Genomic DNA, 18,155 nt, shown 5'->3' on the forward strand with positions numbered 1-18,155 from the left:
GCATAAAACATGTGGGCCCCGGGCGCCTGTAAAGATCCCATCCCACGTCCCGCATCCCATCCAGCTTAGGCTGCATGGGATGTGCGTTTGCCCCTGCAACTCTAGAGAGAAGATGAGATGCTGTTTTTTCTTTAATATGGCTATCTCTACGCACACACACACGCGCACGCGCCCACACTCACACACACACACAAATACACAGCGTCTCTCTCTTTCCCTCTGTGGGTGGTGTTGCCGGGGTTTACGGTCCTCCTAAAACAGCCCAGCTGAATCCGCAAATAGAGACACCCACTCTTCCCCCAACCCACAGCACTGCCGAACATCCGTCTTGGAGAGGCGCATTTACTCTCGAACCCCAACGGGAATGTGTGCGTAAGCGAGTGGGGACGTCGGCGTTACACCTCTACCCCTGCACGCCGTCGTCACGCTCGTCGTTCATCAGTGTAATGGCCCTCAATAAAAGCGGGCCCTCTCGCATTCTTCTCCCGGAGACAGGAGACAACGGGCTCATCGCTCCTGTTAGACTCTATTAGTGCCCGTGTTAATGGTCGACAGCGCCTTTCTCGTTCTCGGGCATTGTCTCTCCTTGTCCCTGCCGCCCTTTATGAGGGGTAATAAGGGCGCTTGGGGGCGATGGGACACAGGGAACCTCCGACCCGGTGCTCGGTTGACTGATGGCTGCTTGGTGGTTCTCACTGGATTGTTGCTGGATTGTCCAACTGTGGCTGTTCCTTAAGGCTGCACTGTGCAATGAAATGAATCAGAAGGCTCTCTGTGACACGCTCATGTTTTCTCTTCTACGCTGTCAGGAACCACCTGGCTGTTCAGGGTTTCGGTCGTCATTTACCCCAAATTTTGCTGAGTGAAGCTTTGAAATTGTAAAGATGATACCCGGTCTTCGTTGTAATCAAATTTACGCTTCTAAAATTGGAGAAGGCGGAGGAGTGTTGGAAAGTCACAGATGTGGGAAGCGAGGGGAGAGGAGGTATCTTTATTCAACTCCTGATATTTATGAGCAGGGCCCGAGGAGGCGAAAGTGAGGGCACTGTCCGTTCAGACCGGTGACACCTCTGACAGCAACCTGCAGGGGTGGGTCGTTTCCAGACCCTCGGGTCAGAACCGGGGGCAATTGCGACCGACAGGGAGAGTAAGAGAGAGAGAGAAAAAGAGTGAGAGAGAGACAGAGAGAGAGAGAGTGTTGAGAGGTAGTGGGAGTGAATGGACCTGGGCTAATCACAGAGACAAAGAACCAGTAGTGCCCCCTCTTCCCTTGTCTTTCCACTTTCCATTTCTATTCTTCCTGTCCGTGGGCAGAACTAGGACCTTAAGCAGCTGCTTTAACATATGTATGTGCACGTGTGTGTGTGTGTGTGTGTGTGCATTCATTCATTTTTTTCCCGAGCAGAAGCAAGTAAATAAAGCGTCCGTCATCATTCAAGTTCTGAGTGGGTAGAGCGCTAGCGCTGCTGCAGTCTCCATTAAGTTTGCCATCGCCGCTCTGCAAGGTGCAGCCATGGTATCATCCTTGAAATAGCATCTATTGGCACTTTCGATGGGCCATCTACCAAGAAAGAAAGAAAGAAAGAAAGAGGGTCTCGGGGTTGCCAAATCTGGTGAAAAAGCAGTTGTTCTTTCGGTGTGAGTGAAAGAATTAACTTCAAAGGAGCTTGGCTCATTCAGCCGGAGATCCTCTGGTAGTCACCTTTCATGTGGGCCTTTGTAGCAGGACTAGGTCTTTTAGGTCTTTGTCTTTGTTCCAATGCACCCAGTATATGTCAGTGTGTGTGTGCGTGTGCGTGTGCGTGTGCGTGCATGCAGGTGAAGGGCGGGCGTAGGCTGGTGTTGGACGGGGCAGGCGAGGGAGTGCGTTTCCCTTTGCCTTTGTGAGCGACGGCCTCCGGAACTGTGTGGATTTGTTGAACAATGGACGATTAAAGCCTACCAACCACTATTACGAGAGAGAGAGAGAGAGAGAGAGAGAGAGAGAGAGAAAAATGAGTGATGGGGGAGGAGGATAGGAAGAAAAAGGAAAGCAGGGGTCGGGTAAAATAGAGACAAAAAAGGGGCGGGGTTTGGCTTGGGGTGGCGACGGAGGCAACAGGTTTGTTTTCATGAAAGGATTTTGAGAACGGCATCGAGGGGCTTTCTCTGTGTCAAAAAAGGAGCAGGAGGAAAAAGGGTGTGTGGGTGGGTGGGCGGGGTGGAGAGCCGCCGAGGAAATCAATCAAAAAGGGAGCTGGTACGGGTGGCAGGGGGTGGGGGTGGGTGATCCATGTTGTGCACTCATCTCTCGACAACGTAGAAAAGGGCTTGGCGGTATTGACCCAATCAAGCGCTTCAATATTTTTCTCAAGAATACCTTGATATTAGACATTTTGGGGATGACTATCGGTGCTTTCGTCAGAGGTTTCCACACGAGAGGCACAACGATTTGTAATGTGGGTGTTATGTTCAAGCAGGTACTGGCGCTGGTAGAACAGCTCGAACAGTCTGCAATAACCAAAATCCCAGACAATATCTAGACTCACTAGACTCACTAGTCTCACTAGTCTCACTGAACTCACTAGTCTCACTAGACTCACTAGTCTCACTAGTCTCACTAGTCTCACTAGACTCACTAGTCTCACTAGACTTACTAGATTACCGTCGTCAGCCCTAACTGAGCATTTTGTTTCCTCTGGCGCTGAGTGAAGTCTTGTTTTGCAGTGTTGAGTTGGGTTTAGAAAAGCTTGAGAGGCTCAGTGCATCACTGACAGTTACGTACAGCTCGATTTCTCTTTCTCGTAACTGTGAAACCCAAGCGATCTAAGTGGGTAAATAGTTTATGTATAGTTACATGGACTGCTTACATGGACTAAGTGTGTTAGCAGTAGTTTATCAACCGACCCGTCACGCCTGTGTTGTACGAAGGCCAAGTAGAGGCTCAGAACGCTTGAAGACACGCAGTCTAAACACACCACGCGTTACGGGAGGAGGGGGAATGTAGCTTTGACATGGTATTATAACTTGAATCCAGAACGAAAGAAAAGCCACAAATACAGTTACATGGAATACTCCAGCGTTCAACATCAGAGCTTATGGAGACTGCCTGGCCTGTCTTGGTTTTCTTCACGCAGAAAGACCCCCGCTACCTCGTCTGCCTCGTCTACTCCCATCCTACCCTATCATTTTCTCACTGCTCGGTTTATTACGACAACCTCGCAGCCTGCTTTAATAGCATGCTGTGCTGTTTGGGGCTTGTTAAAAAGCACTCTCAGACGCTTCCACACCTGCACTCCTCTAATGGAAGACAGGGGACACTGATAGCATAAAGTAAGGCCAAAGCCCAAAGTCTATATGCCGTGGGAATAAAAGCAATGAAGGCCGAGGCAGCCTGTTACTCTTAAATACAAGTGCTTTATGAATAGAAACATCCTTATGAATGTGTTCTAAAGTGACATTCAGTGTCCCCAGACACTGACATGTTTTTTATTTGGAGGTTTGTATATTCTTGTGCATCTGTTGCTAAGCAAGACACACTAACCGCCCTTGTCAATGTTTAGCTGTGACCTCATCTCGCGGCCCTCTAATTATCCCTACCGTGCAGGAGCCTATACAAACACATGCATAAACATTCACACGTGCCCTATCTCTTGACCTGTAAATAACAGCCATATTATACGATACAACCGTATTTACCATGTGGAGTACCATAGGAGTCTACTTAAGGCAGGAACACTGTTGGGATGATCCTGCCTTAAGGTTGGGCTCTATGGAATGTGTCATGGGGATTGGGGATTTTTCAGGGTAGCAATGCATATAACAATATCTACTTACATATTTAACATCCAATATTGTAAAATCTAACTGAAGTTGAGCAATTTAAATGTGTATTTATAGCGTGATTCTCAATATGGTAAGTTTTAATTTCGTGACTCTACGTGACTCTAGTTGGGCTCTTAATTATCCGAAGGACTCTTACTTTTTTTTCTTTTTCTTTTTTTAAAAGCCTGTTTTCAAGTATGCCATAATTAACCTTTGCGTTGCAGAGGTCACCCGTTCCCCGGCAAAACCTATTGTGCGGGATCCGTGTTGGCAGTGCACTCTGGTTCGTTAGAGCGTCGCAGGATGTGTTCGATGCTGGCACGCAGATTGAAGTAGACGGACAAAGTATAGCCATGGTGAACAATACTATTTCCATCTGGAAACCTCCTTGCCTTCCTTCATCTCCCCACCCCCTCGATTGATGGAGAAAAGATGGCAAGGATCACGTCAACTCCTGTCCATGTTTCTCTCACGTTTGCTCCCTCGAGAGCCTCAGGGTCGCCCATATGTCAGGGTCTATACCTCGGGAAAAGAAAAATCACTTCCTATCGTGGCACCCGTGCCTGTACGCACACACACTAGCTCGGAGACGCAGACTCACACAGAACACACAGACGCCACCCCCGTGTGTTCTAAATGACCAGGAACAGCTGGCGTATTTGCCATAGGCCAACGAAAGGTTACTCCCCTCCGTCTCACATCTAAGAGGCAGACACACTATCATTAGTTCATTTGGCTCATTGATTGGCTGCATGATTAGCACTATCAGGAGACATGCAATTTGGGCACACACACACACACACACACACACACACACACACACACACACACACACACACACACACACACACACACACACACACAGTATACGCAGTTCAGCACACATACTGTCCATGCACACACACAAAATTAGCCCGTTTAGACTAAAGACAAGTCCCATATGTCGTAAGAGCCGCGCCTTTAAGTAGAAGCAGGTTTTCTCCATCAGAGGTTAGGAGCACAGTCTGAGGGACACATCTGTCTCTGGTCCGGGGTGCCCCGTTTTCCTCCCTAAGCAGCTGGTGAATAGCCGGTCCACCACACGTAAACACGCACACACACACACACACACACACACACACACACACACACACACACACACACACACACACACACACACACACACACACACACACACACACACACTTTACAGTTATCAGAACGTCAATCCAAACCACAGCCATTGACGTGCGGCTCGGCAGTTTGACTGGCTGCTCCCAACATCTGCAGGACATGTGCACCCTCCACATGTTGGATTTAGGCAGCCTAAGCTCCAGCTGGTGGCCAGTGGTAGCCACTATTCTAAACCACGGAGAGCCATTCATCAAAATCCACTGCAACGAAGCTTGCTGCACTTTTCCTGCTACAAAAAAAGTAATTCATCATTCAATCCTTCAAAATCCATCTCCAATCAAATGGAAGACAGATGCAAAGTGTGTTGTACACAGAACAAAAACCCAGAACTGTGCATTACATTTCCCAAAGGAAGAGGACCTTGTGGACCTTGTCAGCCACTGTTTCTCTTCAGGAAGATGTATTTTCTAGCGAGAGGGAATTACTCGGGCGGAGGTCAGGAGGTTTGCAAGGAGGAAGGGGCCTCGCATGCCAGCACCAATCACAGCACAACAAAGAGATATGTTTCATTAGGATGACGCTCTCCCACGCTGACCTATCGGCCGGTTCCCCTCTCTTCTCTTTAATGTGGAATATGTTGGATGTCTGGCTGGCTTCTGTCATTGAAGCTCTGCGCAGTAAGTGTGATAAAAGAATGCCAGGAATATGGTCATATCCTGGGACGAGACTGTAGATAGAAGAGGCCACATCTGGACCTGCCACGGTTTCGGTTTATGTTGATCCCAGTGTGCGAGAAAAAGTAGCCGTGGATACATAGTGGGTATTGAAAAGATGTACAACGCTCTCTTTCAAAGGTCAAGGCATTTATGCTTTCCAAAATGATTCACCTCAAGATTTTGGCCATGCTTGGATTTGTGTTCTTACGTTACATGAAGAAAGAAAGTCCTCAATGTCAAAAATAGTACTTGATGAGCGCACACCAAAGGCACTGTCATACAATCTCAGACCTACTTTGCGTTGAGAAATGAATTTGGGGGTCAAAGGTTATTTTTTTTTTAATCATCGAGGCCCTGGGGTGTGTTGGGAGAAAGGGAGTACGCCGGAAGAACAGCCACGGAAGGGGAGGAGGGGGTTGGAGGTTGATATTAGGCACGTTGGAGAAAGATGGAGAGTCGCTAGCAGTGGCAGCCGAAGTGAGAAGACCGGCCAGCTGTTTGGGTTTAGGAGTGTCGTGAAGGGGGAGGAAGGTTCAGATATGCGGGAGAGGAAAGGAGAGAATGTAAGCCAATTAGCCGGAGTTAAAAATAAAAGGCCGTCGACTTTGGTCCGCAGCTGGAGTTCTAAATTAGCTCCCCGACGGCCCGTTCCAAGCATATCTCTGTCACCTAAAGGTCCCCTCATAGCTGGTGAAGGAATGCGCCTCAGAACCGTTTCACACCTTAAAATGATGCTGTTTTCGCTCGGCTCATTGTCTTTAACAAGGTGATGTTTCCCCAACGTATGGCATCGATGTAGTGGAGGTATTGCGGTTTGTCATGACGTCAGACGGCGCAGCCTTGATTTTCTCCTTTTTAACTGTTTCTACTTATGCACTGTCACCACCAAAAAGTCACTTTTATGTTATATCCAGTGTCTTTGATATTGTTACCGGTACCGGCATGTATGGTTGCACCCCTAGTTTCAACCCCTAACTCTGAAAGAAAACCTAAATGTGTGTGTGTGTGTGTGTGTGTGTGTGTGTGTGTGTGTGTGTGTGTGTGTGTGTGTACACTTGGACAAACCGCACACACACACACACACACACACACACACACACACACACACAGACACCACATGGTCCTCGTGTGGTTGTTTGTTTGTTTGTCTTATTTACTGCTGTCCTTGTTTACCGTGATATATGTGACGGCAAACTGTGTCTCTTTTCGGTGTCGAGGAGGAATGTGTCACGTCGATGTGACCCCCCCCCCCAACCACCACCACTCACCTTCCGGTCAGTGTCCGAGCAGACCTCCGTCACACACACACACACACACACACACACACACTCTAAGATTAGGCCGTGCCTCTCTCTCTCTCTCTCTCTCTCTCTCTCTCTCTCCCTCTCTCACCCAGCTGGCAAGAAATTGTTTCCCAATTCTTTCCTCCCTTTTTTAGACAGACAGACAGACAGACAGGCAGGCAGGCAGGCAGGCAGGCAGGCGGACGGACGGACAGACAGACAGACGAAAACATAGCTGATAGGACATAAATAAAGTGAAACCCAACTTTGGTTGGACGGTCTCAATAGACTGGTTGAAACTCAGTTGTCCGGCTGACCGGACGGACATTTGGGACGGTCTTCTAAAAGGAGCGCATGACTTCATCTGGAAACAACCTGCCAATTTGGAATCACAGCTGTGGCGATGTCGTGGTTCTCTTCATTCTCTTACTCTTAGAATAGGCAAACAACAGCAGACGGTAGCTGCGGTGAGGACTGAAGACGCGGGACAGCAACTGCCCTAAAGCCTGGCTGCCCAAAAATCATTGCTGCCAATCGGTAAAACAGAAAATAGGCCCCTCCGCCGCCGAACGCCGCCTGCCAATACAGGCCAACGTCCGGTGGGGACAGCGGCGCTTTGTGAGCTCCGAGACGCGGCCCCCACCTGCCCCTCCGCCAGTACCACCAGCTTCCTCTCCTCTCTCAGCTGTCAGCCCGCATTCCTCCCTGTCTCTCCATTTATGGCCAAGAGAGCAGAGGGCTGCAGAATGATTGAGGGAGAGATGTTTATAGTAAAAATCGTTGTCCTTTTGCCGCAAAACTGTCTTTTCCAAAACCTCCGTTTATCTATTTTCTGCCTTTGTAAGGGGCTTTGGATGAAAGTTGAAGCTGAACCCCAGAAATGTATATGAATACTGATATAGGCCTGAGTTACTACAGGTGGTTTAGAGGGCATAGGAACTCCACCCGTCTCATGTTTCAAAATCCGTAACAATAGTTGAATAGTGTGTATGGTGTGGTTAAGCATCATTCTTCAGTTCAGTGTACTGACTAAATGAATGTATACGTATAAAGATGACGACGGGATGGGTCACGCTCTGGACACAAGGTGCAAGTCTGTGAAGTTTCCCAGTGAAATACTCGCAGACTAACACCAACGGACAAGAAAGCGCAGAAATAAAAGACGAGGAGAAACCTGGTGATTAAATGGTCCATCAGACGTCTGGGCCCGTCCTCCACACACACACACACACACACACACACACACACACACACACACACATTTGAATGAGTAACAAAAGAGTTCGAATCAGATGGTGTTGCGGCTAGATGGGTTTTTATCTCGGCGAGTCCACGTTACGCTCTCCTCTCTCCTCTTTCCCTGCTTTCTCTCTTCCTGTCAGTTGTTTTTTTTGTTTGTTGTCTTTTTCCCTCCCCTCCCTTTCTCTCGCTCCGCTTGCATTTATTTTTTTTCACTCTCACCCTCCTGTTATCTCTCCCTGCGAGACAGATAATGGATTGGCGGGTCATCTCACGCCGGCACTTATCACTGCTCGAATGTGTCTGTCGTCCTGCATCTTCTGTGATTATCGTGACCTTTTAGCTGCACTACACACAGGCTTTGTACTTCAGTTGGTCAGTTTGATTGTATACGTGTTCATGTCCGTGTGTGTGTGTGTGTGTGTGTGTGTTGGTGTGTGTGTGAGTGTGTGTGTGTGTGTGTCTGTCTGTTTGTCTTGAGTGCCATGGGTCCTCTTGCTGTCTGCATGCCTACTCACCCACTTGGCTGGCACCAGCATGATACTTGTTTCCATGCCAAGCAAACACAGGTTTTCCCCCAGAGTGTGTCAGACGTGTGTTTGTGTGTGTGTGTGTGTGTGTGTGTGTGTGTGTGTGTGTGTGTGTGTGTGTGTGTGTGTGTGTGTGTGTGTGTGTCTTTGTGTGTGTGTGTGTGTGTGTGTGTGTGGGAGGGGTGCCCATGTGAAAACCTCCCCTGCACCGTTCCCAGGAAGCTCCTCGGATACAGATGGCCTCAACCCTGGGGTTCCCCGTATGCGCTGTGCCCCCTTCTCCATGACCACTCAATGAAGGGAAAAACTAAGACAGAAAACAGCTTGTGACGCAAGAAATGGACGGCTACCTGTATAACCGTGGCATTCTCTAGCCTATTAAAGCTACTTAAGGCTACGCTAAATGTTGCTTCATCACATGCCGTAGTCTGAGGACAGGGTTAGGTACATAAGGGATTACATGGCCAGAATAATAACAAAAATGACAAACAATGGAAAATGGTATTCTGTATCTCATTCTGAAAACATCTTGTTGTTGCTAGTTTCTCAGTCAAACCAGACTGTATTTAGAGTAGAGTTTAATGACTCCAAATTCCTCCATGTTACTCTCGTCTGCTGTAGTGGCTACCTGACAGAGCAAATAATCAAAGAAACATAAAACTTGGGATCCTCCTTCACCGTGCATATAATGTATTTTTTTTAACCCCGCGGGGTTTCGATCGACCAGCAATCCCTTCACGGGACTGAAATACACTCTTGGATTATGGTTTCGGATTACATCGTAAATCTGCCAGGGTGTCCGTGTACAACAAGAGGCCCCGGGGCATGCTCTAGAAGCAGGGAGATGCCACACCATTCTATTCTTTCCTTACATGTGAAAATATTTGGCAAAAAGAAAAAAAACGTCATTCGATTCCTCAGAAGGTGCCTGTATTGTACGAGATGAACGGAATTTTCCTGATAGGAATGTGTTTTCTAATTTACTTCGATAGAAGAAAGTCCTTGTTAAAATAAATTCTTGCGAATGTTTCCCAAAGGAGTGCACGCATTCTCACGCAGGAACGATTTGAAGCACCTGTTGCAGGCGGTCTGACAGGAAGACCCCAGGCGGCAAAACCCCGCTCCTTGGATTGAGGGGTCTACACTTCTCTCATACCAATCCCTTATACACACACACACACACACACACACACACACACACACACAGTAGGGAAAGCAGTGGGTCCCAAAGGCATTGTAGGCGGGAACTACCTCTGGACGTGGAGTGGAATGTGTGTCGGCCGCTGCTTGTCATGAAGGTTTATTTCCTGACTCCCACACATAGCACGGCCGCTCAGTCACACCGGGGCTCAAGTAACACCACCGAGGAAGACTGGCACGGGAAGGGGGGGGGTAGAGAGACACATGCCCCCACGCATAATACAATCACACATTTTCTACCACAGTCCTCCCATCCTCCCATTGTCTCCGTATTACACAAAGACAAAAAACACCATGACCCGACACCGCGCTCTCTAGCCTTGAGTTGATCTTCGGTTGACCACCATGTGACCTGAAGGGGTCTCTGTCCGGATTTAGCTTGTAGCCGGGGGCCTCTTGCCAGGGTCAGGGCCCCTTGACGAGGACCCCTGCAGACAGTGGAGCCTGTTAACCTGTGGGAGTGAACAGAGATTACCCCCCCGCCCCCCAACTCTGCTGGATGTTGTCTCAACATTGGAAGCTCTCTAGATTAAGCACTAGTTATCTGGGGGCGCTGACCCAGGGACCCGCTCACCCCATAACAAACCCTATATGTCCTGTGGACCAATGAACTGTGTGAAGTGCTGCTTAAAATATGCTGCCTAAAATATATCCAGCATCTAGTGTTCTGAAATACTAGAGGGAGTATTATTTTGTCCGATGTGTGCATTTACTCTTACTCTCTTACTCCCACATAGTTCAATGGGCTGAAAGTTCTTTTAAATGTGACTTTGATGGTATAAGCAGCTGCTGTAATATGTTGATTTTGTTTTAAATTCCCAATAATTATATAGATAACTTAGGGGGCCTATTATGCTCCTTTTCAACAAGTTAATATGGTCTCTGAGGTCCCAAAACATGTTTTTGAAGTTTATTGCTGAAAATACCGCTCAGATTTTGCGTCCGAGCCATTGTAACATGCCACTTTTTAGTATTTTTAGTATTTTTAGAGCTTATTGTACATAGTCATCGGGTATTATTTTACTTCACTGCATTTGTATGACCGTATGTATATGTATGTGACAAATAACCTCTTGAATCTTGAATCTCTAAATCCATCGTGTACTTGATGCTCCTTTTAAGTGGGAGGTGCCACCCTTCTGAGGCCCTGAGTTCAGTGAGCCAATGGGGGTTGAGCTTTACTCTGAATTCTGTTGTATTTCTCTGTAAACCTTCACTGATGTCACCAAAATGCGTTTCTGAACAAATTTGACGCGAGAAATAAGCAATCCAGGTGCTGAATCTTCACTCATATTAGATCAAAAAGGCCGAATTTAAAAGTTTGTTTTCTGACGTTTTTTGTTTCATTCAATTACAGAAACGTCGGAAAATAAATTGTAATAAATATGCGTATATATGCATATTTAATAAATATGCTGTACAGTCAATCTTCTGTGGACACACACACACAGGTTCTTACATTTCCATCATCTGCAGTTTTGTCACGGACAATTGGTATTAATTACTCTTTCCTTTAAAAGATTTGTGCTGGTCTGTAAGCCAACAACAGAGTATTCCCATGCTGAGCTCTTAGCTTAGATGGCAGCGGGTCCAGTCACGCTCCAGCGGTGGGTGCAGTTACTCAGATGGAGGGCAGTTTTAATTCTACCAAAGCTCCACTTGATGTAGGAAGTGGCTTCAAATCTGAACGGCTTATTTCATCACATGTTTTCCAAAATAGACACCCCCAAAACACTGACTGGGGTGGCTGGCTTATTTCTAGGGCTGGGTATTGGTACTCAATACCTTTAAGGTATTACCGAAAAAACCCAATACCAAGTGGTATGAATTTTCCAGTCAAACAATACCTGCATTCAATCCTTGTTGTACCCAGATCTAGACAAAAAATAACTGTTTGTATGGTTTTGCTCACTGCCAATCACGATTTAATGCGACGTGTGACTGGCCCACTACTGCAGCAGCTCCAAGCCAGCCAATCACCGCAAGCGTTTTTCGGTTTATTGAGACGTGTGATTGGCTCCCTACCGCAAATGCAAATGAGAAGTAAACATGGGGACAAATGTATGTCATGTATGGAAGACTGGGTCGAACACGGGGGGTTTCCCGCGAGGGGAAGGTTGAGTATGACTCAGTTAAGGAAAGTGGGTGAAAGGATTGCGGAGGAAGAAAAGAGGTTAAGAAAGGAAAAGGATGTGCCAATGAAGGATTTAGTCACATTGAATGTCCATAAACAATGTTTAGGGACTCACGGATCGATTGTGATTTTGAACAAAATTCTGAAGTTGTGTCTATTTACAAAATAGAGAACTTTTGGATTATATGCTGAGGTTAAGGTCCTCTAGAGGTTGAAGTCCTCAAAACCTGTTTAAAGTCCTTCTATAATTATAAACGTAAAAACCTGGTTAAAGTCCTTCTATAATTAAAACGTAAAAAAACCTGAGGTTAGAGTTCTAGAAATTTACAGACATTTACTGACATTCCAATGAAGGAGTCTAGACACAGACTGAGGGACAGTTTGTTGCTTTAAAATATATGTATAGGCCACAAATCTTTAGGTGTCTAAATTAGTAGACATCGACTGCGGAAACTGTGCTTTGGCTTGTTTTTAATAATTCTTATGATTAATGTTTTTGATTTTGAATCTTCTAATTCTTATGATTAATGGCTTGATTGTATATGATTAATGGCTTGATTTTAATCTTTTACTCTCTGATTAATGTTTAAATCTTTTACTTTCTAATGCGGTGTTGTACAGCAGTTTGAGTTGCATTTATTGTTGGAAAGGTGCTATATAAATACATTTTTACTTACTTACTTACTTACTTACTTACTTACCGCAGCAGCAGCTACAACAGTCTGTTAAAGGATAGGTTCACAGTTTGTTGAAGTCCGTCTTAAAACAAAAGTCTGGTGTCAATATGAGCAGTGAAAGAGGTTTTACTCATGTGATCATTCCTCCTGTACTTGTTTGTTTAAAATGACACTGCCCAAATACTTCATTGTACAGTTTCTACAGATATTTAAGTATTTCAAACACTTTCAAAATGTATTTGTGTAAAAATCATGTGGATTGGGAGGAGTGTTGGCATTTTACGCAACTGAATGCTTCCATTCACATGATGGGTATAGTAGAAAAAAGGTATCAAATTAAGTTCTCTGTTGGTATCGTATCACTTTAAAGGTACTGGTATCGGCACTTGTATTGTAATTTTTTTCTTTTAATTCCCAGCCCTGAGTATTTCACATTTTATTATTTCCTGATTATTTTGTGTGTTAGTAGACCCATCAGAGACCAAAATGAATGTGCACAAGCACTGAAAAGCAGAGCTTTGCATAAAAGGTTGCCTTTAATTCTTTCACATTGCTCTGCCCTGTATGATGCCATTAAAAGCTCCCAGTACAAAGTCGACTTTCACCAATGCAGAACAATGTTGCAGAATCCAATACATGCCCTAGTTTAAAACAAGAACACAGTAAAATAAGGATAGTGAAAACAAATCCTGTAAGCCTATAGAAAGACATTAAAACGTATTCCCTTCTTCATTGTGACACGTGGGGCATGTCTATAAGAATAGATAAAACTCCATTTATAACTGTCGGTGACTGTTTGTTTCCTAAACAGACGGAGTGATTAAAAATAAAAAGGGAGGCTAGCTAGACAACGATAGAGAGATCCCCGATGAGATCCACTCTCCCAAAGCTTAATCTGGACCTGGTTGTTTTCCCGTGTTGACCCAGGCTTCCCATCGTGACGTCTTTTCTAAATCTTGTCTCTATTTTAAGAACGTGGAAAATGTGTTTCCAAACAGCGGCCCTCTTCATTTGATTTTTTCCAATACTCGCCACTGATCTCCTGTATTAGCGTCAACCGCCCCGTCGCCACATCATTGCTTGTTTTCTGCAATTAACGGGTCTCTTTTTTTTTCGTTCCTCTGCCAGCTCTGGCTTCTTCTGTGGCCCTGGAGCCCGACCATCCCCATGGCTGTGCCCATGGCAGCTGTTACCCGGCAACAGGAGACCTGCTGGTCGGGCGCGAAAAGAACCTGAAGGCTTCGTCCAGCTGCGGTCTGAGCAAGAGAGAGCCCTACTGCATAGTCAGCCACCTCCAGGTCAGTGGGCACATGTATAGGCGTGTTTAATGTCTAAGGCTGCAGCTCTCAGTGTGGGGTCTGGGGACCCCCAGGTGTCCTTCGAGAGGTTCCAGTAATAGTTCATCTTCACTATTTTCTCATTCATCAGACGTTAGCACCATTAGAGTATGGTGGGATGGAAAGGTATGGAAGTTTAGATTAAATCATATCTAATAATACAAATCTCCTCAGATTGGGATGTCGGAGACTAAATGTTATCAGGTGGGGTCTGTGGCCCAACGGGTGTCAAATTGAGGATCCTTGATATGGAAAATGTTGAGAATCGCTCGTCTAAGTTTTCCTATTTTTTTTTTCTGAGAGCGTAGATTAAGGGGTGTCGTCTAATTATCTGCTAATTCGGACCTTCCAAAGCCCTTGGAAACTACTCTGCAGTCGTCACTCAGGAAATCAAGGCCCACGTAAATACAATATAATCGACTTTCCATTGGATGGAGAACCCTCCACCCTAATCTCTCCCTTACGCCCCCTCTGCTTGCTGCTGTGTCTTTCTCATCAACCGTGAATGCTTTCACCCTTGACTCTCCAACCCTCCCCGCTTGGCGTCGCTCCTTACCTTCTCCCTTACTCCCCCCACCTCCCCTCCCCGGTCACTCAGGACGAGAAGAAGTGTTTCCACTGCGACTCTCGGCGGCCCTATGACCCTGTGTACAACACCATCAGCCACCGCATCGAGAACGTCATCACCGCTTTCAAACCCCACCGCAAGAAGTCCTGGTGGCAGTCCAAGAACGGTGAGAGGAGGACTCTGCTCCTTAAATTCAAACGACAGCGTCCAGACTTAAATTTTTGAGAAGGGATTTTATTAAAATAACATTCTCGCACCGGGGAAGAACTTCAGCTGTTCAGAGCTGGCACGAGCGGCCGTGATGAGCCGAGGGGGGAAAGGGGAGGGGGGGGGGGGGGGGGGGGCAGAGGAGGAGAGCACTAAATACAAAACATCCAGCACCTGGTTAGGAAGAACAAGCTCAAAAGAGGAAAACGGGTTAAGTTAAAATGGGAGTTATATTAAGTGAAGGGGACAATGTTTTATAAAACCACGTGCACCCTAGGCGCTACTGGAGCACTGGAAGGAAAACACACACACACACACCCACACACGCTGGACACCATCTTGTAAACACATACAGCTGCGGATGGGGCTTAATCACAGAGTGCGCCTTACCATGGCAACTCAGCAGAGAGGGAAAGATGAGATCGAAAGAGAACGAGGGACAGATTGAGCGAGGGAATAGAAAGGCGCGTCTGTGCGTATGTGGGAATCGACAGCCTCCAGAAAAAAGGAGGGATGAGCAAAAGTGAATTGAAAGAATTGGAAAGAGTGAGAGCCACAAGTGACCTTAGAAGCCCCCCATAGCAGTCCAGTACACAGAGGCCTCTATTTGGGAGCCATGCTGCTAAAATGCTTTTTGATGATAGTACAGTGCAGCGCTGGGAGCGCTTTGGGAGGGGTACGGGAAGTCGTCACTATTTATACTCCACGTCTCCATGGTGTCTGGAGGGACACTGGACAGAATGCGATGCGGACCACAGTGGGAAGCTTGTCCTTCATGCACAGTGTCACGTTTTGTGCCCCGCATGTACAGTCGGGCGCTACGGAAGAATTTATGATCATAATTATCATTGTGAATTTTAAGGAACTGTAGAGGGGTGTGAAGCGTGATGTGAGACCAAAGATCTTGGTGTTCTTCTTTTACGAGGATGCCATTACCACGGACAGATTACAAACCATAATATCGAGTTATGGCCCAGAACTCCATGCACGTATAACCAGGGTTTTTACCGGATCCTTCAGATTCTTGAAGTACTTGCATCTTCTGTCCTCAGAAATGCAAGTACCTTGAAAAAAAATCCTTGAAAAAACCTGCGATCATTGGAAACCTTTGATATTCCCCCTGTTTTTTTATTCAAATCATTCAATTTAATCCACCATGGTTGGACACTTATAATAGCAGATTTATATATAAAAATCTGCTATTGTAAGTGTCCAACCATGGTATATATATATATAGGGTTAGGGTTATATATATATATATACACATACATACAGTATATATACAGTATATATACAGTATATACTAATATAAATAATAGAAAATGAGATTAAGGTCATATTCTATTTTAATTGATAAAGATCACGTTGAAAATTTCTTATATTTTGTGTGAAGTCTTTGTAAATGCAAAAAAGTTCTGAAAGCAGAATTATGTCATTTTTGGTATTTGCGCCCCTACAGTTTCTGGGGGCAATTGCAATTTTACACCACTGTCGTAAAACTCGCTCCGGTGTCCGAAAATAATTTATCACGTTTCAATCCCAGTCTGTTACAAATGCAAATATAATATACACCTAGGTTACAGCGCCCCTTGCACGGACCTCACTGCTTCTCGGAGCCATTGCTCCAAAAGTGAGGGCCAGTGTGCGCCGGCTCAAGTGAGGTGGGATCCCGGCCCTGTAGGTGCCGGGCCCATCCCGCCCGCGTCATCCGGGAGGTGGAGCGGCTATGTTTTGAGCATTATTACTGGGAATTTTGACTGGCAAGGTTTATAATTATTATTTTTTTGATAAATTAGATAAGCCTGATACATTATACCAGGCAAAAAAAACGGTAATTACCAGATTAATGAAACCCTGAGCCAAACATCAAGGAAGTGACGTAGTGTCGTAAAGCATAATGTGTAACGCACAAGCGGTTTCGAACCCGAACACAAAAGCTACATAGTGCAAAAACAGGCATTCAGGGGGGGTGGGTAGGAATGAAAGAGGTTCCATTCTCTATATTACAAGTCGATGTACAGTGGTACTTGAACATTACAGTGGACAGAGCTCGTAATTCAATCTGCTCGTATAGCAAATCAATTTTCCCCATTGGAATTAACAGCGGCACCTGAAGCTCGCTCCTCATAACTCAAATTTTTGCTCGCAAATCAATACGAAAATCGACGTAATGACGGCTCGTAACTCGGAAAACTCGTATGTTAGTGCACTCGTAACTCAAGGTACCACTGTACATGATTTTGAAGCTGCTATTTTAAGGTGAAAAAGTTATATAGTGTTGCTTGAAAAAGTACTTGACTAAACTACACCTACCTATGTATGTACGTACACTACATACACACGGTACATTCAAGAGTTGTGCAGCTTGAGTGGAGTTGCCCTTTGGAAAAGTTGGTCGTCCACGTCTCAGGAAGTGTGTGGGCTTTTCCGACAGCATCCGCACGTCTCCTGCCAAGACCAAATGCCTCTTCCTGTCAGGATGCCCTTCGTTCCTCCAGCCGAAATATGCTTCTCCGCCCGCCGCAGCGATCACTCTACCGTATCCGTCACAGGGTTCCACAGTAGATAGATGTTGTGAGTGCACCAGAGGATCAATTACTGACAAAACATAAAGGAAAGCTTGTCTTTAGAGGAGCAAAGAGTGTTTCTCTGCATACCTCTCCCTCTGTGTCCACATCTTTATCTATTTTTTTCTAACTTTCAGCATCTTTCATCCATCTCTCCCTCCTCCCCCTCTCGCTCTCTCTCCATATCTTCCTCTCTCGCTCTGTAGGAAAGTCGGATGTCTTCATCCAACTGGACCTGGAGGCGGAGTTCCATTTTACACACCTGATCATGACCTTCAAGGTCCGATTCATTTTTCCTCTTCCTATAATAAAGTTAGGACTTCTCGGTATGAGCTGTGTTCGTCTGTTTGGATTGTAGTTGTAGTTTTAGATGATAATTTCAGTCTCATGTTCACAAAGCCTGATTAGTGCGACATGTTTCTTAAATGGCTCTTTAAACCGACTACCTCGCTTCCCCTCCAGACGTTCCGTCCCGCCGCCCTGCTGATCGAGCGGTCGGCTGACTTTGCTCGCAGCTGGCAGCCCTACCGCTACTTCGCCTACGACTGCGCCGCCGCCTTCCCCGAGGTCTCCCAGGGTCCTCTGCGCCGCGTGGACGACGTCATCTGCGAGTCGCGCTACTCTGACATTGAGCCGTCCACCGAAGGAGAGGTAAGCCCGGCCTCGGGAGGCCACGCGCGGTACCGGATCGCCCCCAAAATCGGTATGTTGCTTTCATGGTCAACAATTTACACCGGTCATCATCAGCGAAGCCTTCCGCAAGAACTTGTTTTATCAGCA

The 18,155-nt window shown here is 46.2% G+C and overlaps 1 protein-coding gene across 3 annotated transcripts in view; it reads left to right on the plus strand.

Annotated features, from left to right (window-relative positions):
• Positions 1-18,155, plus strand: part of lamb2 (laminin, beta 2 (laminin S)) — a 44,156-nt gene that overhangs the window by 680 nt on the left and 25,321 nt on the right. For all 3 annotated transcript variants that reach the window (XM_080014693.1, XM_080014692.1, XM_080014694.1), the window contains exons 3-6: positions 13,825-13,994; positions 14,632-14,767; positions 17,582-17,655; positions 17,838-18,026. In XM_080014693.1, coding sequence (XP_079870819.1) covers positions 13,825-13,994; positions 14,632-14,767; positions 17,582-17,655; positions 17,838-18,026 — 569 coding nt within the window. The remainder of the gene's footprint in view (positions 1-13,824; positions 13,995-14,631; positions 14,768-17,581; positions 17,656-17,837; positions 18,027-18,155) is intronic.

The sequence above is a fragment of the Zeus faber genome, assembly GCF_960531495.2.
Source record: "Zeus faber genome assembly, chromosome: 15".
NCBI lineage: Eukaryota > Metazoa > Chordata > Actinopteri > Zeiformes > Zeidae > Zeus > Zeus faber.